This window comes from Osmia bicornis, chromosome 8 (assembly GCF_907164935.1).
Source record: "Osmia bicornis bicornis chromosome 8, iOsmBic2.1, whole genome shotgun sequence".
Taxonomy (NCBI): Eukaryota; Metazoa; Arthropoda; class Insecta; order Hymenoptera; family Megachilidae; genus Osmia; species Osmia bicornis.
The window spans coordinates 5,715,273-5,739,600 of record NC_060223.1 but is presented as its reverse complement, the minus strand read 5'-3'; the positions used below and the strand labels follow the sequence as shown (position 1 = coordinate 5,739,600).

The 24,328-nt window shown below is 32.5% G+C and overlaps 4 protein-coding genes across 11 annotated transcripts in view; 2 read left to right on the top strand and 2 right to left on the bottom strand.

Annotated features, from left to right (window-relative positions):
• Positions 1-4,384: 4,384 nt before the first annotated feature.
• Positions 4,385-8,132, bottom strand: LOC114875158 (ubiquitin-conjugating enzyme E2 N). Its single transcript, XM_029185134.2, has 3 exons — positions 7,775-8,132; positions 6,555-6,815; positions 4,385-6,398 (listed from the first exon to the last, which is right to left on the bottom strand). The coding sequence occupies exons 2-3, from the start codon at positions 6,797-6,799 to the stop codon at positions 6,188-6,190; spliced, it is 456 nt and encodes a 151-aa protein (XP_029040967.1). The 5' UTR covers positions 6,800-6,815; positions 7,775-8,132; the 3' UTR covers positions 4,385-6,187.
• Positions 8,133-8,749: 617 nt separating this feature from the next.
• LOC114875157 (dual specificity mitogen-activated protein kinase kinase 4) lies at positions 8,750-12,154 on the top strand. Of its 2 annotated transcripts, none has more exons than XM_029185133.2 (10): positions 8,750-8,984; positions 9,085-9,266; positions 9,505-9,576; positions 9,661-9,775; positions 9,856-9,945; positions 10,155-10,332; positions 10,397-10,516; positions 10,579-10,878; positions 10,956-11,182; positions 11,255-12,154. In XM_029185133.2, the coding sequence occupies exons 2-10, from the start codon at positions 9,224-9,226 to the stop codon at positions 11,418-11,420; spliced, it is 1,311 nt and encodes a 436-aa protein (XP_029040966.1). In that variant the 5' UTR covers positions 8,750-8,984; positions 9,085-9,223; the 3' UTR covers positions 11,421-12,154. The 2 variants fall into 2 exon arrangements, with proteins under 2 accessions (XP_029040966.1, XP_046142689.1); XM_046286733.1 differs by having other exon boundaries at positions 9,041-9,266.
• Positions 12,155-13,220: 1,066 nt separating this feature from the next.
• LOC114875154 (forkhead box protein J1-B-like) lies at positions 13,221-18,243 on the top strand. 3 transcript variants are annotated; one of them, XM_029185131.2, is made up of 4 exons: positions 13,221-13,289; positions 17,161-17,434; positions 17,568-17,746; positions 17,821-18,243. In XM_029185131.2, exons 2-4 carry the CDS (start codon positions 17,197-17,199, stop codon positions 18,241-18,243), a joined length of 840 nt encoding a protein of 279 aa, XP_029040964.1. In that variant the 5' UTR covers positions 13,221-13,289; positions 17,161-17,196. The 3 variants fall into 3 exon arrangements, with proteins under 3 accessions (XP_029040964.1, XP_029040963.1, XP_029040962.1); XM_029185130.2 differs by lacking the exon at positions 13,221-13,289 and adding an exon at positions 15,307-16,830; XM_029185129.2 differs by lacking the exon at positions 13,221-13,289 and adding an exon at positions 15,307-16,855.
• Positions 18,225-24,328, bottom strand: part of LOC114875153 (putative phosphatidate phosphatase) — a 25,119-nt gene continuing 19,015 nt past the window's right edge. For 2 of the 5 annotated variants that reach the window (XM_029185127.2, XM_029185123.2), the window contains exon 8: positions 19,856-19,994. In XM_029185127.2, coding sequence (XP_029040960.2) covers positions 19,923-19,994 — 72 coding nt within the window. In that variant the 3' untranslated portion in view covers positions 19,856-19,922. Of the gene's footprint in view, positions 18,309-19,855; positions 19,995-20,566; positions 24,312-24,328 lie in introns of those variants that run through there. The other 3 variants (XM_029185124.2, XM_029185126.2, XM_029185125.2) reach the window with 3 other exon arrangements.

Here is a 24,328-nt window from a genome sequence, read left to right as displayed (position 1 = left end):
AACAAATGGTATGCTACTGTTACGATAATGCAACTAGACTCACGATTTTTGAATAACATTAATTAGTTTTCGAGCCGCGTACAAATTGCAATAATTAGTCACAGTATAACGCGAACTTATCTTAATTTTGCGGATATCAACTTGAACGAATAATTCCGTTTCCAGTTACTTCATTCACAGGTCATTTAATCGGAGTCTTCATGTTCCCAGAAAATTAATAACTTTTCTACTGTACAAGATTTATTGCAAATTGTTTTCTAAATGAACATGCTCTACCTGAAAAATGAACCTAATCATTCATTTTATATCCTGTATACAATAAACTGCCGTCTAAAATATTTATTTCCTTACTTTTTAATTAAATGGCACAAGGTATGTTAATTTTTAGCAACTTGCAAAGAATAAAAGATAGGAGCCGACCTGGTTCCAGCATCGAATCTTGAAATAACAATAAACGCACGGGTCGAAGTACCTCTAGCGTCGATATTAAATCGCGTTAACCCGAAAATTTAGTTAGAGAAACTTTAGTTGAACCTTCGTTTCGCCCGAAGACATCGTTGCGTTTCCACGGGCCGGCGTTCCAAGCCGCAACTCTGAATCCGAAATCGTCGGAACCGGTGGCAAGGCAGGCCGGGGCCTTTGATTTGCGCATGGTTGGCCGCATGTACAGAGGCAACAACAAAACAATAACGGAAAATTGGCAGCCCTAACTTTCCACGAGTGTCAGACAGAGCCTGTTGCGTTTGTTCGCGTTGGCTGAGCCTCGGTCTGGGGCCATCCTGCCCTCTGAGGCTGCTGCCTGTTTCTCGTCGGATCGTATATAAAGGTAAGCGAACCGCAGTTAACTGCACACCGACTATCATTCAGGAGTGACGAGAACAGAGAATCACGGTACGAATGTTAAAGGAACAAAGAGGGGTGAAATGGAAAACTAGACGGAGACAGAAAGGCGAACGCGGACTGTGTATTGTTATGGTACTGAAATTCGCGAAACAAAAGATGCCTATCCTTCGTTTTATCCTGGCCTTAATTGTTCAGGCTACGAAGCTTCAAGCTTTGGATGTTTAATTTCGAAAAAAAGACCAAGAGTAGTTTTAATAAGAACAACAGTGGGAAATTAATGAAAAAAACTTCACCATTCAGATATATTTCGTTACTCGAACTCAGTCTCACGGAGTCTCAGTCTCAGACCACGGAGAGAGCCTCGATTTTAATTTTCATTCTCCAGATTTTACACTAGATTCTTTCTTCTTTCTTTTATAGTTTCCCTTTTAAAAAGGGCGACATGATCATGGGACAAACGGCCCCTTTCTGCCCACCGAAAATTCGAGCCCACGCGATTGCGCCTTTTTCACATTACATTATTCCTTTTCTCGCATTACATTTTTCACCTTGCCAGTTACATTTTCTTTCTCACACTTTTGCATTACTTTTACATCATACCGCCTTACTCGCTCCTTTACGTCCCCCTTTTAGTCGCCTCTTACGACAGGCAGGGGTTACCGTGGCCGTATTCTGATCCCCCCGAGCCACAGGGGGTTACACTAGATTCCTTTAAAAATTCTTTTTCTAATGTACGAATCTTATTATAATTTTTTATATACAAAGCATCTTTCGTAAAGATACGGTAATATTATTCTCTGTTAAAATGTATCTTCGGCAACGTTCATATTCGTTTACATTCATCAAACTCTTTATTATTAGAAGCGATGAATGGCCGTGGACGGTATGCAAGGTATTTCATCTCGGGTCTATTAATGTTCCCGCGTGAAAACCGTAGTAGGAGGGTAAAGTTGAAAGAAGGTGGAAACGAATAAGGTTGAAAGGAAGAACGAGGAGGAGAATAAGGAAAAGCTAGATGATTTGGTGGCGGAACAAGTGGCCCCAGGCCTGATGTATGCCCTAAGTTCCTTTGGGGCAGGGAATTCTCGGTGTAGGAATCGGTAACACATTGGACCCTCGTTTACCGGGCTAAGTGAGATTCTTGAGAAGTTTAATTTAATTATACGGGGGCCAACCGAAGCGATTAATCGTGACGTACCAATAACCGAGCTCTCCATCTTGTCCCCCGCGTTGTTGGACCCGCTTTGTCCTTCTTATATTGATTCCACGCTCACGAAAACTTTAGTCATACAGTAAGGAGGACACTTTGGAACGCCGTTGCCAGCGTGGAAATTATAATAAGATTAAGAGAGTAATGTTGCCTGCCAATACGTCCATACTGCGTGCCATTGTGAACCGAATAAAATATATGATGCGGAAGTAACGAGATTTTCTGCCTAATAATTTTCAAATATTTCATATTTTCAAATTTATAGGCTGACAAATTGCTTTTATTTTCTATTCATTCATATAACTATCACTGATCAATGATGATAGTAATAAATTTTCTATTACCGTCCAATTGTCTCAGGACATCTTTCTTCTGTTTTCTTAGTTTCCATAAAGTCTTCAAGGATCAACGTATCCTCAAATGCTTTTCAGCTAGTAGATCGCTAGGGTAGCATTATACAGCGCATTAACGTAGGTTCTAATTATCGTGCAGATACATTGAGCACTCAACGTGCGCTACGGGGTGAATAACAAGGCCGCCACGCGGGATGATAATGGCTATCAGAATTCCGGGGTCGTGCCATTAAGTAAATTGTGAAATGCCATGGATTGCGATTCATGGATCGTTGTAGTCGTGCCACGTTCGAATTCTCATGAGTGTGGCCACGTTACCTTGGAGAAACTCGATGCACGATTTGATTAAACTGTTAAGGGTCGGATTTTAATTGTTCTTGTCGACAGCCCCTTACTATTTAACTTATCTTAGGAAATAAGAACTTTTTCTTATTAAATTGTAGGACCTGTTTTATTATTTTTTTAATATTTGTGAGCTCGATGTCTAATAAATGTTTAGGAAAATTTTTATTATTTTTAATGCTATTTTCAACCCTTCAGAATTTATAGTATGGATAATTACCCTTATATTATATTAATAATGAAAGGGTTCAAAATGGTTGGAGGTCTAAGATATGCACCTAGGTAATCTTATATATAAAGTGCAGAGACGTCCGTCCGTGTCACTTTTTAACTTGAGAACTAAAGCTTTGTACATCACATCATTAGGAAGGTCTCGTTGAGACTAGCTGAAAACCGTTTTATTTGCGTGGCTAAGTGGTCGGAGTCTAAAGTTACAGGGGTGTTAATTTTTCTATAGAAAGTCTATGGGACTCACATTTTAGCTATGGTGTCCTTGACACCCCTGATGCCATAATGTCAGTATGCAGAATATCACCGATGCTTCGGGATCCCTAACACCCCGGAGTGGACTTAAGTCGGTATGTACAGAGCGCCACCTGTGCTTCGGGGTCGCTGACACCCCAGGATGAAATCAGGCCCGTACGTAGAGGGCACACCAATGTCAATAAACTACCGTCTGATAGCAATGTAATAAGTTAACGTTAAATATAGTTAATTTTATTATTGAAAAACTGACACATTTATTTTTTTATTCTCTATTTTATTTACCTTTCCACATTTAATAAAGTTTACTATAAATTACACGAAACTTTTTACCCAGGGGAGATTCTATTTACCATCTGAGGATGGAGTGGAAATAAATATTATATATTATATATACATATATAACATCACACCGAAGACTTATAGATAAAAGGAATGTAAAATAAAATATTGAAACACCTAAATTATAATAAACATCAATAATTGCGTTAGCTAATTTTCCAACATTTAATATACAGAATTTTCAAGTGAATTATAGAAAATTGTTGAATATTCAGATTTTATATTCCTTTTTATACGAAACAATTTTTTTAACGGTAACTTCCTTTCTTTCAATAAATAAACAGTAACTGTAGAAAATAAATAGTACAATTATGTTAAAATCTTTTAACTAAATTTTAATGTTAAATTGGATATCATAAAACAAGTTATTATTAAATTTCTTAAATGCAATGCAACTTTAATTTCTTGTTTCTTTTTTCGAATAACTTAAGAACATACAAATTATCATTTCATCTATTGTTTCTCATTACATATTACTTGTCAGTTTTATTAATTATTTTCTCGAAAAGTGGATTTTAAAACGCTAAGAGTAACTTTCATTATTGGATCTTTTGGGGGAAAGTTTCTACCTATTTTTAAGAATTGATTTTGAATAAAATTTTTTCAAGATAAAATATCAATGTGCCTTTCTAAGGAAAAAATTCACTTTTACTCGAAATATTTTAACAAGATACTGAAAAGTGCTTAAACATTTTCTAGCAGATTATAAATCCGAACTTTGTTAAAATATATTTGAAAACTATATGTACTTTTAAATTCGAGGAAAGCTTATTGCTTGTACCTTGTTCATTTTTCAATAGAAAATTTCAGCTAAATTTTTATACATATTGTTTATAACTAACTATCCTACACCTTTGTATGTCTTCAAAATAATTACATGTTTAATAATTGGCAGCAATATATTGACATGTCAATATTGCTTTATAACACATTTATAATAACATTTTTATTATTGCAAATTATCTACAGATATTTTTTCCGTTTTTTTCCTTTTTTTTGCGTAACCGATCCCAGTGTCCTTTTATAATATTTAAGGTAAGCTTCATTGTTTGTTAAAATATTATACAAATACAAGCATTAGATTCACAAACATACCAACTGGTTGTTCGAATTCTTTAATAAAAATATCAATGAATTAGTGAATTAGTAAATAAACGATTTGAAAATTTACTTTCGTTAATCACAGATTAAATACATTTTAAATTGGGAAAGTTTCGATAATATTCATCAAATTTATAAATACACGAAAATGTTGTATCCCAATTTTCTATTAATAGTTAATTTTAATCCTCTTAATAACTTATAATCATTTTAAAAATAATATATGAACATCAAATTAATTATTAACTGAATACTTTGAGGATGTAGTATGAATAAATTCATAAATGTACTGTCCATTTTATTTATTAAACCTTCTATTTTAAATATCACGGAAACAACAATTAAAAAGAAATATTTAAATATAAAAAATATTTAAATATATATGTCATTACGAAACATATACTTATTTGTGATTTAAAATCTGTTTTCTTTTTCAAAATATATAAGTACATGTTCGAGAATTTTGTAGTTTTATCCTACAGATATTACTACAAATGACGCGAAAAACAGGAATACTTTGAATTTTCGCTTTTCATATTCCGGAAGCAATTTTATATTAGAGAAAGAAAAAAAAAACAAAAAAAATGGAAGCAGTAGATAGGAAACTTTTTCTCTCAATTGTATGTATTTACACAGTAAAAATGTAAATAAATATAATCATGAGTAAAATGAGTTTTGTTGTGATGAGAAACAATTGAAATTTTCTGTAAATGAGAAAAATCTTTTGTCTTACAACAATATACTAATAAATAAATTCCAGCAATATTATAAATGGTATTACATTAACTATACAACTTAAAAAATGGAACATTGCATTTGCGAATGGTATCGATACTTTTTATACGCAGGACCAAGTATAAATAAATGCCATCGCGAATTGAAATACCATTATTTCATCAAACTCGCGTAAATCATAAATACATAAAGATTATCAGACAACCAGTTAGTAGACATTATGAAATACAGAAAATATAATTATATTAGTATAATATTATAATGAACGACCCGGTACTGTTTCTGTCTTTAGGGATACATTAAAGGTACCGAAATAAAGGCTATAAGTTACTGATTGCACAAGCCATTCTGTAATCATATATAAAAAAAAAAAAGAAAAACGTTTACGCAATATACTACATTCACTTACTTTTACTACAAAGGTAATGTTTTGTTTTTTTGTTTTTTTTTTTTTTTTTTAAGTAAAAACTAGTAATTCATTAAAATTATACCTTCTTGCTGAAATGCAAATCTTCATACAATTGATAATTTTCTCAATTTCAGAAGATTCTTTACAAATCTGCTTGATAAATCGTTGAAGAAATCTAAACACGACATCTTTGTATTCCCCGCAATATAGAAAATACAGTTTCATTCTGTTTTACTCTTACAAAACTTTTATTATTTTTATAGCAAAATTGTGGACACAGGTGCAGGGTACGCAGCTGGTGCGGGTAAAGTGATCGGTAAACTCGGAAAGATAGGGGTAACGTCACTTTTCATCATGGATGATCTGAGATCAGTTGTCCATAGCATATCTTCGAGTCCACTCTTTGGCATTACGTATTGCTTCACTTTCATTTACTTTCCAAAGTTCGGCTACGTCATTTGCCAGAGGATCATCTGGATTTGGCGCACTTAATAATGCTTGTATTGACAATAAAACTGTTCTGATTTGAAGAGCAGGACTCCATTTATCTTTGAGTATATCCAAGCAAATCCTGCCCAATCTATGTAACAAACAATTAATATCATGCAAATAAAGTACATGTTTCATGCATTACTTAAACTTAAACCTTGCATATAATATCGCATTAAAATGTAAGAATATAAGCACAAAGTATTTATCTTATTATAAATAACGTATGTATAGATGTGTATATCACCTGTCTATATTTGGATGATAAATTTTTGTAATGAATCTAACTTTAGGAGCAGACATTGGATAATCTTCAGGTAGGAACAATTCGAGTTTAAAAAGTCCACCTTCGAATGGTGAATCTTCAGGTCCAGTTACAATTACATGAAAATACCTAGCATTTGTATCGTCTGGCACAGCGCTTATACCAGGAACTGGTTCTTGCATTAATCTTTGTGTTTCTTTGATAATCCTCCGTGGTAGAGCAGCCATACTTGCTGAAGCTCCCCTAAAAAAAATTATCCATGCACCTTCTGTTCTCAATTTAAAAGTCATAATGATACAACGAACGAAACACACATAATAAAATATACCAATATTGTACCAAACTGATTACATTTGCAAACTATTTTTATTTTAACAAGTAACTACAAGCGTTTTACCTTAATTTCTTAAATATCATGCTAAATGTTTATCACTTATGAATATATACCTTTTTAAAACTAATGCCAAATAATGTAAACTCATAATAATCACCTTTTACCTAAGTAAATATGTATACTAAATAACAGAATAAAACTTCTTATTTCTTACATATCTTTTACACAGATAAATTAATACATTGAACAAGTACCTACTACTAAAGTTCTAACAAACTCAGATGACAAACATAAAAGTATAAAATCAAATAAACGTGTTATTCTTAATAATCCTATCATAAAATATCAATTGCATACAAAGATACATACAACACAGTACAATTTAGAAATAACCAACAAAAGAAAATTTAGGTTATCAAAGAATGCTTTCTTTTATTTTTTTATAGGCATAATGTACGCTGTACAAATTTGCAAAATGTTGAGATTACAAAGATTCTTCGTAGTTTTAATAGTTAAAGCCGATTCACCGCTAAATGACAGTTTATCACGCTATGTGTATTGAAGTGAAATAAATATTTCTACTATCATACACAACCAACAAAAGGTTTGATAGAAATTTTTACAACGCTTCTTATCAACAATGATACTAAACAAATCGTCGAGAGAACAAATGGTACGGTAATATTCCAATCTTTTTCCTCAACATCTCCGCCAACCTCCAAAGCTGTTGGAAACTTCTGCATACGCGTAAACAAAGAATGCGTGCACCAGGTCACGTAATGTACAAAAACTAAACCTTACAGAGTGTCTTGGTCGTGTAAGAACGCCTGAAATATGAGTGGTTCGTGTATAACCATAATATACGTACGATTATCTGAAAATATCCCCGCGTCGGCCCGGAAAGTCTGGCAGATCGTCCGCCTCTCGGATGGCCTTTTCTTCTAGAAACCTCGAAATTGATTTTTAATTTTATTTTCGTAGCACTTCTGCGTCTCGTGACTATCGGCTTCACAGCCGATTTCAAAAATCTGTCTGGGATCTATGGTGCAACCCCAAAGCAATACTTCGGCGAAGTGTTAATTAAATTTCCACACATAAATGTGTATTACAGCCCTCACAACCGCTTCTCACGATTCATCTTATCACGCGTTGATGGCGCTGCACACAAATCCACTGCGTAAACCAATTTAACAATTTCTCAGAGAAATGTTAGTTCCCGTTGTTACCTGAAATATATGACGATTTGTTAATTTAATTACTTTATATATAATCCTTAAATCGATGCATTCTTATGCAATAAACTGTTGAGACCACAGTTTTTCATCTTAATATCTTTTACTTATATAGCCAATGAACGAATGATTTGCGAATTTTCAAAATAAAAACAATTTGCTGTTGCTATAACGTACATTTTTTAAATTATAAAAATTTGTTTCAAACTTAACATTTTTATGAATTGGATACATTAATAATTGCATGCTTTATTTCTAAAATGTTTTGAAAAAACTCGATATGAACTTTTGGAGATTGTAGAAGCATATGAAGGATTTATAATTATTGAATTCTAGTAATAAAAAATGAAATGGTTCATTTGTGTAAACAATTGTAATCCAAAAAGGATAACTGTTAATAAAGTCACAGACGACGTATAAAATAGAACCTACCATGCAATGTAAATTTCTCTTTCATACCCTGTACCATTTTCGTGCCACATCCTACTATATCAACTGCATGCGATCACTAAAATCCACAAGAAATTCACAAAAATTGAAAGGCAGCCACTGCTAATACTGGCTACTAGCGCCTTCAGCGATTAAAGCAAAGAACCATCATAGTTCGTAGATTTCATCATAGAGTTCCCAATATTCAGGAACCATGTATATAAAACGAAAATAAATGAATAACCAGAAGTAATTCAACACAGAAGTTTTTTACCTAAATTGTTAAAGTTCTGGTAGAGATTAATGTAAACTTACAATTATCATCTTCGCTTTTTATTTACGTATACATATAATAGTGAGTGGTATGTATATCATAGCAGTTACCTTCGTCAAATAAGTGATCGTAATAAGCTTATGGTAAGATGTAGTTTTGTATGAAAAATTGAAATTGCAATTAAAATCGAGTATTTCAGAAAGGATAATTGAAATAAAATTGTCTATCTCCTCATTTATAAAGGAACAAAACCGCACAAATGGTGCGTTTGCTGGAGAATACGTATGCTAGATTGTTAAAATCTTGCGGAAAGGTCTCCTAAAAGGAGTGCCTTTAACAAGGGGTTTTTTGTTGTACTGATCAGATATCGAGAATCTTAAAAATGACGGAAAATCGGGGAAATTTTTCAGCTTCAACCAATCAAAGTAAGTCCCACGTGTTTGGAAGTTTACTAATAAATGTAACAATATTGTTTCAGCTACATAACCTAGGTGCTGTTATCTCTGTTGATAGAAATTCATAATTTAATTGTATACATGCATACACGTACGCGTATATGGAATACATATAAGTGTGTGTGTGCGTGCGTGTGTATACATAAATACATATAAACATGGATTATAATAAATTCATATGTGAAATAATTATATCACTAATGTTTAGGTTCTAGCAGATCATTCAGTTTTCAGCATATGGATTTTGGACCTATTAATGATGTTCAGAATGAAATTTCAGGTATTGTGTGTACATCTATGCATGTATATGTATCCCATTAACATTTACTAGAAACTTATAATAATTACACTCATTTTGTAACAGAAAAAAGAAGACAATTCAAACTTAACTTTCAAACGCAAGGAAGTAACATGTCATTTAGTAATTCAACTAATTCATCTCATTCTAATTCAAGTGGAACTGCAGCATGCGTGCCAGTGTAAGAAGAGTACAAAAGTAGTTTAATTATAGTTTTCATAGAATATCTATTAATGTAGTTGTCTTTGTATTTAATAACAGATCCTCTCGTCCAAATTTACCTTTATCTTTGCCCAAACTACCAGCAAGAGCATGTACTAAGGTTACGCAAGAACTCCCTGACAAAACAAGGTATTCAAAATGAAGTACACTAAACTCTTGTTATATTGTCGGTTATTGTGCTATGAAAGCAAAAGATTCCTGAAATTGGCAATATAGGAAGAGTTCCTTCCATGCAGTATCTGACTTTCGAACTCGCGTAACCGGCAATGTAGCGGGAGCTTACTATACGATAGTAATATTCAATAATATTGTTTGCGTTACAACGAATCCTTTTCTAGAGATAAATTGCGAATGTGTCAGTCAATGCAAAGTACTGGAAAATTACAGTTACCACCGGATGGAGTATATGATTTTACAAGCGAAGATCTTCAAGATTTAGGAGAAATAGGGAGAGGAGGATTTGGCACTGTAAATAAGATGATTCATAGGCTAAGTAATACTGTTATGGCTGTGAAGGTACATGATTTAATATTATTATTTAAATCATTTGAAATGTTCATAACGCTACGTTTAATTATAGAGAATTCGTTCTACAGTGGATGAAAGGGAGCAAAAGCAACTATTAATGGATTTAGAGGTTGTAATGAAGTCTAATGAATGTCCGTGTATTGTGCAATTTTATGGAGCTTTATTTAAAGAAGTAAGTCTCGAAGATACGTTTGAAGATTCAGATGTTTTAATTATCTTCCGTATTTCGGTTAGGGTGACTGTTGGATTTGCATGGAGCTCATGGACACCTCATTAGATATATTTTATAAGTTTATTCATGAGGTATTAGAGGAAAGAATACCGGAACGTATTTTAGGAAAAATTACTGTCGCCACAGTAAAGGCATTGAATTACCTCAAGGAAAAATTAAGAATAATTCATAGAGATGTAAAACCTAGTAATATCTTATTAGATCGACATGGTAATATAAAACTTTGCGATTTTGGTATATCAGGGCAGTTGGTAGATTCAATTGCCCGAACTCGGGATGCTGGATGCAGACCGTACATGGCTGTATGTAAAACACTAAATAAATTGATAGCATAATTTTATAGATGAATTAAAGTGCTTCATTTATCATAATCTTTCAGCCAGAAAGGATAGACCCTCAGCGTGCAAAGGGTTATGATGTCAGAAGTGATGTATGGTCACTAGGGATTACATTAATGGAAATTGCAACTGGATATTTTCCATATCCAAAATGGAATTCAGTTTTTGAACAGCTTTATCAAGTGGTTCAGGGTGATCCACCGCGATTGTCTCCTAACGAAAATGGAAATCATTTTACCATGGATTTCGTGAACTTTGTGAATACATGGTAAATTAATTTTGATAATAACTTTGAAATTGTTTTACTTGTTTAATAATGTTTATACCGTTGTTTTTGCAGTTTAATCAAAGAAGAGACTCAGAGGCCGAAGTATAACAAATTGTTAGAACATCCTTTTATTAGAAAAGCGGAAGAAGATACGGTCGATGTTTCGACGTACATAAGCGGCGTTCTTGACAACATGACTCTCAGGGGATTAACGCCTTTTACTACTAATCGGCATTAAACCGAAAATATAAAAATAATACACATTTGTACCTTAATTTCTATAATTTTTCAAATCTTAAGATTGATTATTGTAAATGAGTAGGTTATTTGCACAATTTAGTGTAGATAGTGAAATCAATCAACATCGATCATTGTCGATAATAAACCATTTTGTGTAGAATCATATTATCGTGGTACAGAGTTCTTATATACATAGCAATTAGAAGTGTTCTAATGACAAGTTGACATTTATTAAATAGTATGTAGAATGAAAGAAATTCTAAATCAGCTTTCTTATTGAAATAATTATACGATTTCAATGAAACACATTTATAAAATTATACAACAATTAGATGTTTCACGTTTATGATTTATTTACACGTTACATTATTGGTTGATTCCTATCATTTGTAATGATAATTTGTAGTAATAAAATCGCGGTATCTTTTCAATAGTTAAATGGTTTAATTATATGTATTGATGATGAATGTTACACATGATCAGGTTAGATACTGTGTTTCAACTTTTTGCAATTTTATGAATCGTATATCTATTGTGTATTAATTTAATCTATTTTGTATAAGTGAGGAAGAAGGAAAAAACTATGATTATTATTCTCGTTGAATTAAGTAAAGCAAAATGGGATATAAATTAAAACTTTAGTATTGTCATGATATGCTTCCTTGTTGCCGAAAACATGTTTAGTAACAAGAAAATTACATGCGATTGAATTACAATATGAATACTACATTATCCTTTAATTGTTCTTATTTCTTTATGTCAAGACCTTTTACGACATGAAATAATAAATTCCTTTTTATTATTTACACGTTGATATTAGAAAAATCAAGTCTTTAATTATATTTGGCATTTTCTTTTTATTTTAATAATAATATTTATAGAGGCCCCAAAATATACGCAATATATAATGTATAGAACAAATAACGTATAATTAATGCTTGTAAATACGTATATATAATGTATATGCATTCTGTATAGAACATTATATACACAGGACGCTAAAATTAATGTTTAACCTTTGCAAATGTTGCAAAAAGAATTTAAGAAAAGATACAAGAGGCGTTTAAAAAATTTGACACTTTATAAGGGAACAAAACAAGTTACAAAGGATGATAAGTACTAGCACAGATGAATTATGAATGAATGAAAATAATAATGTATAAGTTAATTTAATATTTTTTTCATGGAAAATAATAATACCTTTACACATATTTTTAGGATTTTTTGAGGTATTGAAATACTAAAAAAAGGATGTAAAAGTATGATAGTATTAATTCCAGAAAAACTTAAAAATTACATAAACAAATGTTTTACAGTTTTTTAATATTAACAAGGATATTTGTTTTGTTTCGAATAAATTATCATTCCTAAACTATTTGCTTAGTAAACATATATGGTTGAAAATAAATTTTCATTATAATTGACCATTTTTACAAGCCCATTTGTATTATCAATGTTTATGTATTTATGTTGTATATCTGTGATAGTGATGATATCATTCATACGAATAAGAAGATGGCGGTAGAATGGTGTCAATGGTGGTTGGTGGCTGTAATGGCAGTTTCAAACGTAGCATTGGATCATAATTTAAATTACTTGCCAAATCTTTTTTAATTCGTTGCTAAATAACATGTATCTGATGTAAAAGATTAAAGACAATGAGTAATCATTAATTACGTACATTTTTGTGAATATCAATATAATATAGTGTATAATAATATTTAAATTATCAAAATTTGTTTAAACGAGAGTCCAGGTAGAAAAATAATAAATCTACTGATTCTTTTTTTATTTTACTAATCTCAAATTGAATATAAAAATTTTTAAAAATCTCGTTTCTGGTGAATTAGTGTGTGTTATGATTTAAGTAAGTATTATACTTATTGTGGTTGCATTGAATATTAAAATTCATTATGGTTTTACTAATTTTCAGTGAGTCCGTACGTATAATAGTTTCTTTCTTTCTTTAGATTTTTAATTATCATCGCCTTAGAATCGTTACTATAGCCGGCGATGGTTGTCGTCGGGATCAATTTCTTTGAATATTTGATGAGATCTCCATCATTCTCTCGAAATCTATACTCACATTCGTGTCTATATTCGTAACTTCTCGGGGTGGTATCTGGTCTTTTAAGTTAACCATTGAAATACGTCCACATCATGTTTCGTGCGATGACCTATAAACATTTCTTAAGGGGATGCATTAAAACCCTATTATCGATCTCTCATCGATCAGCACTTTTCAAGGAAACATTAAATTTTTCTCAGTACAAGTTTGCTGTAAGTTCTTCAATATACTTCTAACATTCTTGCCTTTCAACTGAAATATTCTGAAGGTTGCAATAATCTAAAGAAAATACTTGAAATGTTGGTCCATAACTCTAATTTCTACAGTCATTTAACTAGCAGAGATTTATAATGATTGTTGCAGGGTTGAAATCATGGATTTTGATTATTTCGTTTGATTTAAAGAACGTGGTACTAACAATAAGGGTGGTAAACCTCATACGAAATTGCAAACCTACTTTTTTAAAAGAAAAGTCAAGAATTGTATTATTCTCAAGCAAATCATTGTGGCCTCTACCCTTCTCATATTCCTACCGCCTCCTTAATACATAAAGGATATTTTCAACCTAATAATATTTATTCTGTTATTTGTTACCCTTAGAAATCTTTTTCTCTATTTGAAGTTCATGAAAGATGAAAACCTTTCATCTAGAAGGTGGAAAAGAAAGGGGTAAAGAACTCAGAGAAACTGAGAATAAATCATGGGAGTTCGTTTTCTACGATCAAATAAAATAATAGAATAACAGTTATGAAGGTATTGTTGTAGCGATTGGCAATGGTGAATGGTGGTAAGGCGGAAAATAGTCATGAGTCACAACCTGACACGGTATAGGGAGGGTAGCAGGTGCTGCTACCGTTGGTGCTGGTGCTGCTGGTGCTGCTGGTGCTACCATTATCATTACTGCAGGGGTGACCAGCTGGATAGGCTAGCAGGGGAACGGATGTTCCCAGGAGATTATTGATCGGGCTCGTAGATACTTCCACTATGCACATGACACGGAACTTTGCTGGAACGTATTGAATCCGTATTTTTTCTCGGAAATTCCCTGAAAAACAAAATCTTACGTCGATACGTTAGAGTATCTGTACCTTACAAGGGGCATTACTCAATGGTAATGGAATTCTGAAAAATTATGGTATTCTGTCCGGGGACCAGGGTGGTTCCCCAAAAATGTGGAATAACTTCCGCATCATTCTAGGATTCTAAGCTTCTAAGATTTCAAAATTTCAAAATTCTAAGATTCTAAACTCCTAAAATTTAAAATCTCTAAGATTCTAAGCTCTTAAACTTCTAAAATTCCAAGATTCTAAGCTTCTAAAATTCTAAGATTCTAAGCTCCTAAAATTCTAATATTCTAAGATTGTAGGCTCTTAAAATTCTAAAATTTTATGATTCTAAGCTCCTAAAATTCTAAGGTCCTAAGATTCCGTAGATATTCTTTATAATTATCAATAGGATTTTTGTTTAGAGTGGGCCAAGTCCAGATAACAATTTTTTTTATTTATTCCAATAAACTCTGTTCGGAGGGTCATTTCGTCCAGCTCTCTACCCAATTATACAGACTAATAATAGACATAAAATTAAGGGTAAAACTCCAGAATTCCATTAGGATCTAATGATCAGGTGGACAGAAGCTTTGGTCCTAATAACGCCCACGCGTCCGCGCTTCAGGTGAATTTGTCAGGTAAATTTTCTCCTAACGATCTCAACGGACGTTAGCCAATAATAAGCGGGCTTCGGAAATCTAACGCGCCATTCTGTACGCGGTCGAATAGCAGCGCTTCTTTCCCCTCCCTTTCGCGACTGGGATATCGTAAGTGACGGTCACTGCCTTCCTGATTCGATCAATGAAAGTGCCTGTACCAGAACGTCTAGGTTACACGACCACCCCCATTTTGGCCTATGACCAACTAAATGATCTCCGGCCGCTATTTTTTTTCTAATTCTTCGCACCTAAAGGGTTGATATAAATGTACCAAAACGTCGTATCAGTTTGAAATTGTTAACAGAGAAGACACCGATTAAAAAGGAAAGAAACGAGGGGTTTTTCATTAATTTTTCATTTAAAGAATATTAGAATCAATCGATTACAATACCATGCCTCCATTATCGATCAGACTGTCGCCACTGTTCACCTATAAATGGCGGGGCAGGGTCTATCAGACCCCAGATATTTTTATATCTTTTAATAATTTGTTTTTAAATAAAGAGGTAGGTGTGACTCACGATAGTACCTTTTTTTCGTTTCTTAATTTCTGAATATTTCTTTAGAGGTTTGTGCGAATAAATAAAATTAAGGATATTTGATTCGTGCGGAAAATGTACCGAAAGAATGTAAATGTTGATGACATAAATAGAAATGTGAATGATTCATAAACGATAAATAAAGTAAAATGCGCATCAGAATCGTTATTCTACTCGTTCGTTTTACGTCGATAACAATGAGTAATATCTATTCAAAGAATAATACGTCATATTATTCTGCTTCCAAGAATTTTACATTTATTTTATTACAGCCTCGAGATAAATATCTTGTCGGTTATATATAACAAGTCACTCAAAAACAGAGTTTCAAAATATTCTAATTATGGAACAATACGTGTAGGCGCATAAGTTGTAAAGAGCAGGTGTTAGATAAGCAGGCAAACGTTGCATTATAATGCAGAAAATATTGTCTAACTGTAACTGTAAACCTTCAGAGAACTCTGTCTTGTAATATTGATTAAGCTTTTATTTTTACCACATTATTTGAAAGATCACATTTATATTGTGTCTACGCAACAGGGTTGCTTAAAATAAAAATGATGATTTAAAAGGGGGAATGTCGAGAATTTCTTTTTATATTTAGTAGTACCCAAATCAGGATAAAATAATGTACAATAAATTAAAAAGAAAAATTAAAACATTTCATATTACATAGTAATTGAAAGAATACCTCCTTTCTTTATAAGAAAATTGCAAAAATGAATGCAATAAGGATTGTTCGACATAAAAATAGAAATTTCATGGCAAAAATGATTTCGCTGTCATAGGAATGAAGAGAAAAGGAAAAAGGTTTTGCACGCAGGTTCGAATGGAAGGTAGGTGGGTACACATGGTCCACCTGCAGAGGAGAGCCAACACCTGTCACGCACACTAGCCAGGGCGAATGCTTTACGGCGAACAAGTAGATTCAAAGTGGGGGTCTATCAGGCTTTTCACTACCCCTTAGTACTAGTTTCATTCGAACGATCATGCGGTTTAGATGTTTTTATTCCACATGTCAGTGAATATGAGCAAACGTGATGTAAATAAATCGCAATAGTGTTAATCTTCCGATGCTTTTACTAAATTTTCAAAGGTGTGTTTGAACGATTTCGTGTAAGGTAACGATATCAATTCAAATTTCTTCCTTATTTCTATTTCTACCGAGTATCACTATGAATAAAAGTGACTTTATAATTAATTTTTGCAAAAATAGTCAAAATTTGAGTTATTCTTAGATAATATTAATATCAGCAGAACTAAGCAAAGAATTGAAATTCACTCCTTTATTTTAAATAATGAAATTAATTTATATTATTAAGTTTTGGAGTTTACCTGGGAGACGATTTCCTCGATTGAAAAATATAAATATGAAATGATATAATTGAAGAATATATGAATTTGCGTTTTTCATATTTCTATGCAGGTTCTTAGCACGCGGTCGATATTTATGCGATGAAACATGGTCAAAATGAAAGCGGAAACGATCGACAGTGATACACAAATTGATTGTGATAGCAAAGAGAATATGCATAGTGAGGATTACGGTGTCGAAGCGGAATTAACGAGCCTTACGTGGTTACAATCGCTCGACATTACAAGTGCCTCTAGTTTGCCAACGCCACCCTGTTCTCCATCTCCTCCGCCAGTTACGCGACAACCGAAAAAGAAACTTTCACCGTTAATCAAAGCTGAATTAGGTAAAAGAAATTACCTTAAGAATTACTTTAGAATTATCGTAAACTAAGGGAGCATTTCAATTTCTTCAAACCCCCGTAATTATAATCCTAATCTTACTAAATTAAAACGTTCTCTATATTCTACTTTAAACAGATCTCGCTGCGAATGCTGAAAAGTACCGAACCGACCCCGATGCAAAACCACCCTTCTCCTACGCCACGATTATCTGTTTAGCAATGCGAGCAAATAACAATAAAGTGTCCCTTTCGAACATATACGCGTGGATCCGAGAGAATTTCTTATTTTACAAGTACGCCGATCCAGCCTGGCAGGTATTAAACCACCCTCGCCCTTCTTTTTATCTACCCTTCTTATCTGGTATTATATCACCGTTGATGTTCTACAGAATTCAATTCGGCACAATTTGTCATTGAACAAGTGTTTCGTGAAATTACCACGATCGAAGGACGAGCCAGGCAAGGGTGGCTTCTGGAAGCTGGACCTGGAGAGGATGGAAGAGGGCAGGAAGTCGAAACGTCGCGCAACGATGTCCCAGCGGATCCGTGGCTCGAAGAACTTCGCTCCAGCTAAAACAACGGTAACGAATAGTACGCAAAGCAATGGTGCATCCTCGGTCAACAGTTTGTCAACGTTGTACGAGACACCTCCGAGTAGCGTGTCCCCTCCGATTCCGGACTGTCTCTCGGAGATACCGGAGTCCACCCAAGTCAGTTTGAGCGAAGATGATTTAACTGGTTTATTAATAGCCACCGCGGGGTGGGACGAGAATCAATTAGATCTCTTAGATTCCCTTCTGGATACTCTTTAAAATGAATGTTTTTTCTTTCTTCTTAACACGTTGAATGCTCTGGTGGTCCTTTCGCATTTGAATACCTGAAATAAAAAAATATCCTTGTTAGTTTAGAAGAAAATCGTTCATTTTATTTGTTTACCATATTGAGGCCTTCAGGATGGTTCAAATTGTTCCAATGAATATTGAATTTTAAGTATTAATTTTGTAAGATTATTATTGGAGATTTTCAATAATTTGAAATAATTATTTTCACTGCGACACTCAACGTGTTAATTTTCCTTAAGCTTTCATTGTTTTTTGAAAAGTGAGGCTTTTAATTTGATATTAAAAGTTGAGAAATGAAAGAATCATTTGAAGTTTGATCAAGAAGCGTGTATGTACATAAGATGTTTATTTGAAATTAATTTATGTTTATTTAACCAGTATTGTTGATAGTATTTGTTAATATAAAGACATGATTCTTGCTTATTATTCGACTGAACGAATTAGATTCATTTCGCAATAAATTTGCTAATCGATAAGATATAATAATAATACTTGTGAAACAATAATTTACAGTGTGCCTTTGAATGATTAAATAGATATTTACAGTTAACAAAATTAATGTTTGCCAAGTCGATTAATTCGTAAAGAGTACCATTTATATTTCAGCTATGACACAAAGTGCCTTATTAAATTGTCATCAGCAAATATTTATACTTTGATCATTCAACATTTCAGTACGATTGTTTTTAATCGTTCCAAGGTCAGAAATTATAATTCCTAAATGAAGTAATAAAAGATTAATTGTAATGGCGAATAAGGATAATTGTGTAATGATAAATAAATTGAAAAGAAACGAGAATTGTTTAATCTAATAATTGTGCAAAATTATACGTATATTATTACTGTATTATCGAAAGATTTCTTTTTTTCGTTTTTGCAAAATAAAATATTTTTATGCGCACTGTATATTCTTCTGTTCTTTGTATTTTTACAATCGTTCTTTTTTGTTCTGTTAATTATTGTACCTGCAATTAGTACTATAACCCAGTAATTCTGCACTAAATTAGATATAAGTTCGTAAGGGTTAAGAATTATTACTTTGTATGAAATCATAGAAATAAATACACCATAAAATTGCGAATACTATACATAAGGAATATTTCGTAAAAAATGAAGTTAATTATTGAGAAAGCTTAGTTCAGCTGCAGTAACATTTCATTCCTTTCATTTTAAACTATTTCTACAGGGTGTTTCGGATCTGGTGTCATCAAATCTGGTAAAGCGGATAAATCTACGAAAAAAGTGTAGAGTAACATTTTCTCATAGGAGGCTTCATTTTTGAATAAATTAATGTTGAATATTCATCGAAATTATTCTATTTCAAAAAACCTTCTATAAACAAGTATCGCCATCTACGGTTTGGTGATAAAAATGAGCTTTTTTGTTTTGTCGATAAGGAGAGCAAAAAATATTCCTATCTATAGTTCTATTTTTTTAACACCAGATGGCGCTATGGTAGAAAAAGCCCCTTCGCTAGGGAACCCGCTGTTTTTAAAGAAAGAGAATATGAAGAAACGAAGGGGCTGATGGAATTCTTTTCTTTATAAGTTTTCTACGAAAGGAAATCTTATTTTCCACTACACAAAATTGGATTCATTTTTATTAAAAAAGAATGATTTCACATATTTTGTAACTACTATCAGTCTTTCTTAAATGACGTTTTCAGTTCTTTCAATTCCGTTGTAAGATGTTACTGCACTTCGAAGTCCTGTTAATTCGTTCTGAAACGTAAACAAGATTTTTTACATTAAGATAAATTTTTGCTTAGAATTATTGTAAGTGGTTAGATAAAGTTTGATTTTATGAAATAATGATAAGGAAATACGAGCAACATTTAAGCAAAAAATTAAAGCTATCAAGCTTACAAATAAGCTTGAGAATGAGTACAGAATTCTATTTAGTTTGATTAAACTATAATACGGTATAATATTCACTTACCGAATTTATAGTACAGAAATTTTATTTCAAGATTTCATACAGAAAACAATTTTATAGTAAATATACATAAGATTAACTTCTCAGTTTTATATAATTATAAATTAAATACCACCATGTAATTCATGGTATTTTTATTTGTACAAGATAATGGGTGATTCATTATTTATAAGAATAAGTTTTATCTACAATATTTTATTAACTGGAAGTTTAGAAGTATTAAAGAAATTACACAAAGTTAACTTAATTATATTCTTTTCGTTAACACGGAAGACACCATTCCCGGACTTTAAACCATAATACCCCCATAAGCAAATTATATATTTGTTTTTAAAACACCCTGTACTGTCGAAAGGAAGAAGTTTCGAAAAGTGTTCTTTTATTATTGTTAAATCGTCTCATAAGTATACATTAGTATCTATCGAGAATTTTATAAATATACGTATACAGTTTATTGCTAACTACTACTTTCAATTTAAAATATAGTCAAAAGACATTTTTCTAGTTTATCAATCTAGCCTACACCTAATTCGACTTTCATTTAATTAACAATTCAAGTACTTTTCAAACTTCTGCAATTACCTCTTTCTCTAAATAGAAACAATTTTAATTTACTCAACAATTCCAAATATAATTCTAAGATACTAATTTATTACTATTATTATTGAAAAATTACATTTTAATAATACAAGGTATATAGGAAATTTAAAATTATCAGTACCTTTATATCACAATAATTAATTCCTTTATAGGCTATCAGCAATAATTTGAAAAATACTGATTCACAATAATAATTATTTAAACATAAGGTGTACCAGTCACCATTTCAAATTCTTACAAAACTGAAAAATCAAATTTAATAAAGTTATAGTGGTTTCAACAGTTCAAACTTTGCCTAAGGTTTGAGCTGTAGGTCTGCCAGACCTACATTGTGGCATTCTGTACATTATGATGGATAATTGAGCAAGGACTTGCGAGAAAGTAGCTGTTACGGGTGATCCCTTAGGTGACAAGTATAGAAAATACTGTCATAGTACAATCGACACTTTTCTAAGTAATACTTGGCCGTTTATTTATGTTACTTTTTCATAAATTGTAAGAAAAGTAGTACCTAGGTACATAGGTTTTTCAATGCCTTCAAGAAGTGCTTCAATGAAGAATACTAACAGGAAATGCCATACAACTGGGCCAAGCTCTAAATTGAACAAAGCTAAAAAAAAATGTCATTAGGAAAAACTGAATTGTGTTAAATGGAACATCGTTTGATGCATATGTCAGCTTTTGAAGTAGAAGCGCTGCAAAGATTTCAAGGCCAACTTAATTTGTTTTAATTGAATTGTGTACTTTGTTATACATCAATGGAAGCGTATTTTTATTCTCTGTAAAAAATTATTATGGCACTTGGGTCGAAAATTGAATAGTTAAAAAGATATCTTAGGGAGAGACTGGGAGAGGCTGGCGGTCTCTCCCTGGGATAACTTTTTAATTAATGAATTTTTGACCCAAGTATCTTAGTAATTTTTTGTAGAAAATAACGAGACGCAAAATTTGACATCAAAGAAAGTATAAAATTCCAAAAAAATTTGGACCTTGTCACCTTGTTAAAGCTATTATGTAGAAATAGTAATAATTAATATTATTCGCAGAGTAAGTTTGCAAAATTCAGCAGCCAATGAAATCAAGCAGATTTACTTATTGTTAAACAAAGGTAAGTAGTAGATTGCATTAAAGATTAACATGATTTTTATGATTATTATTGAAAGAAACGAGAAAATCATTGACTGGTCGTTTTCAAACATCTACGAGTCGAATCTTTGAAAAATAAATAAGGATCTTTATCTTAACATATATAAACGTACACAGTTTCGTCTATTAACAGTGTACAGGTACACAATACTTCCACTTAATAATACAGCACTGCCGTATTTCAGAACATTTTTGTTCTACGTGTAAAACCACACGAGCACCATACATACGTACATAAGTATGTATATAGAACGTCTCAAAATTGTAGGACCAATAGAAATATGCAAGTCTATCAGGACATACATAAATGAAAGAAAAAGAATCTTTACAAATTCTTTAATTTTCGCTGTGATAAACTTGCATAGGTCTTACAATTTTGAAGCACTAAATATCCTATCATATAGGTATACTCACACTGCCTCAAAAATTTGGAATTACTGTACAAAAAAAAAGAAGAAAAACAATGAACTAAAATTTGTTTATGGATTATTGAAAAAAGAAATTGACAAGTGATTCCAAAATTTCAACTGGCAATGTGTACTATCGAATGTGCTATCAGAATTATGTAAAAAGTTTAATAGAAAAGAAAAAAAAAAAGAAGAATCAATTACAGAAGAATAATCCTGCATTCTAGATATTAGAATCTATACCCCCGTAATCTAAAAGTGTATACACTTCAAAATGGTATTATAATATAGCATTACATTGTTTCGCAATGTTCACTAATTACTTTTTATTCCTTAATAAAAATCGATATTGTTAATACTTTAAATTATACGCCCTTTCGGACTATCAAGTGATTATTGCATATAGGCTTGTTATTAATTGCGTTCCATTGCTCGATGAGATGAGATTGAAGTAAATAGGAATTTCGAATATTCTTTTAAGTGCTAACAAAATCGTCGATCTAGAAATACGTACACTTGAATTATATTCGTTCTGTACGTATAATGTAAGAAGCGATCAATACTGAAAATTTTGCTACAATTGCCAAAGAACAATTGTACTTTTTAAATTCAACAAAAGAAATTATCGCGTTTCATTTCTTATGTAATAGTTCATAACTCTAAATAACATTAGCACAACGTTCTCCAAAGCACCAAATACGAGCAAGGTAATTTATCATAACAATAAGTAATTTACTAAAAACATAGTGTAGCTGTGCCAAGAAAGAATGAAGTTCTAAATGCGTGTTCTTAAATTTTATCTTAGTTCTTCTTCTAAACTCTGAACTTCTAATTGTAAGCTCTAAATTATCCCTTTGACACATTATGCTTGGAACGATTTTTCAAAGTATACCATGGGTGACAGAGACTTTAAGGTCGAAGATCTACGCTGTCAAAACCTATGGCTCTTCTCATAGATCTAAGGTCTTCGGTCATTACGTTTTAAGTATAATATTAGTTTCCCAAGATATGGAGATCTCCAAGCCTAAGGAGTGCCTAACTAGAACCTCGTGAGTCAAAACCTCGATTAATCATCATATTTTTACTTCTGCTAACGACTTTTGTCCCTATCTACCCCATCAATCCTGCCCTGCTTCCAACCTCCACTCTCACTTGGCAGAACTAAACTAAGAATAAAATTGAATAGCAATATTCTCTAGCAAGGGCAACGGAGGATACTTGCTCGTTGCTTTCTACCTATAAATAAATAACGCTCAACAAGAAATAAATACATCTTCGTTAATGTTACAAACATATCTCTCACCTATCCGTATCTTTAAAATAATTCATCTCTATACGATACCTATCGTACGATCAACTAAATATGTTTTCATAAAACATTAATAAAATAAGCGTAGATCCTGGCGCGGATCTATCGAAACGATAATTTGGACGAAATAAAAGAATACCAAGATATTGTTTACAGAAACTGTCCATCGATACAACGTAAAAGCTAAGGACAACGACATCACAATTTTCGCTCTTCAACGTGTAACGTATCTTTCCACAAAAAATATTGGACAAACTTGAAAACTGACCACTCAAGGCTCGAAATTCATGGACAATCGATGACAGTCTCGTTTAGAACGATCACGAATAGGATTAACGACAAGACCTTTTTTCTCGCAAAGCTTTTTTACAAAAAGAGTGGGAGAATTTTGATGAATGAAACCACTCGATGATGATGATTATGATGATGCTAAGGATGGTGGATCAGCAACGTATATAGAAGGCTCGTTGAAGAAGGTGGTACGTGATGAGCGGTCCCAGCGTGTAAGGCAGTTGCTGTTGGATTGAAAAGGTACGCGAGCGCGTTGATGGTAGGCCGCGATGTTCGATATCCAGGCACCCATAGTATTGTTCCCTGAGACCCGATTAGCTTCCCAGAGATAGCTAGAAGACAGTCACGGCCTTGTTGTGGTCAGCAA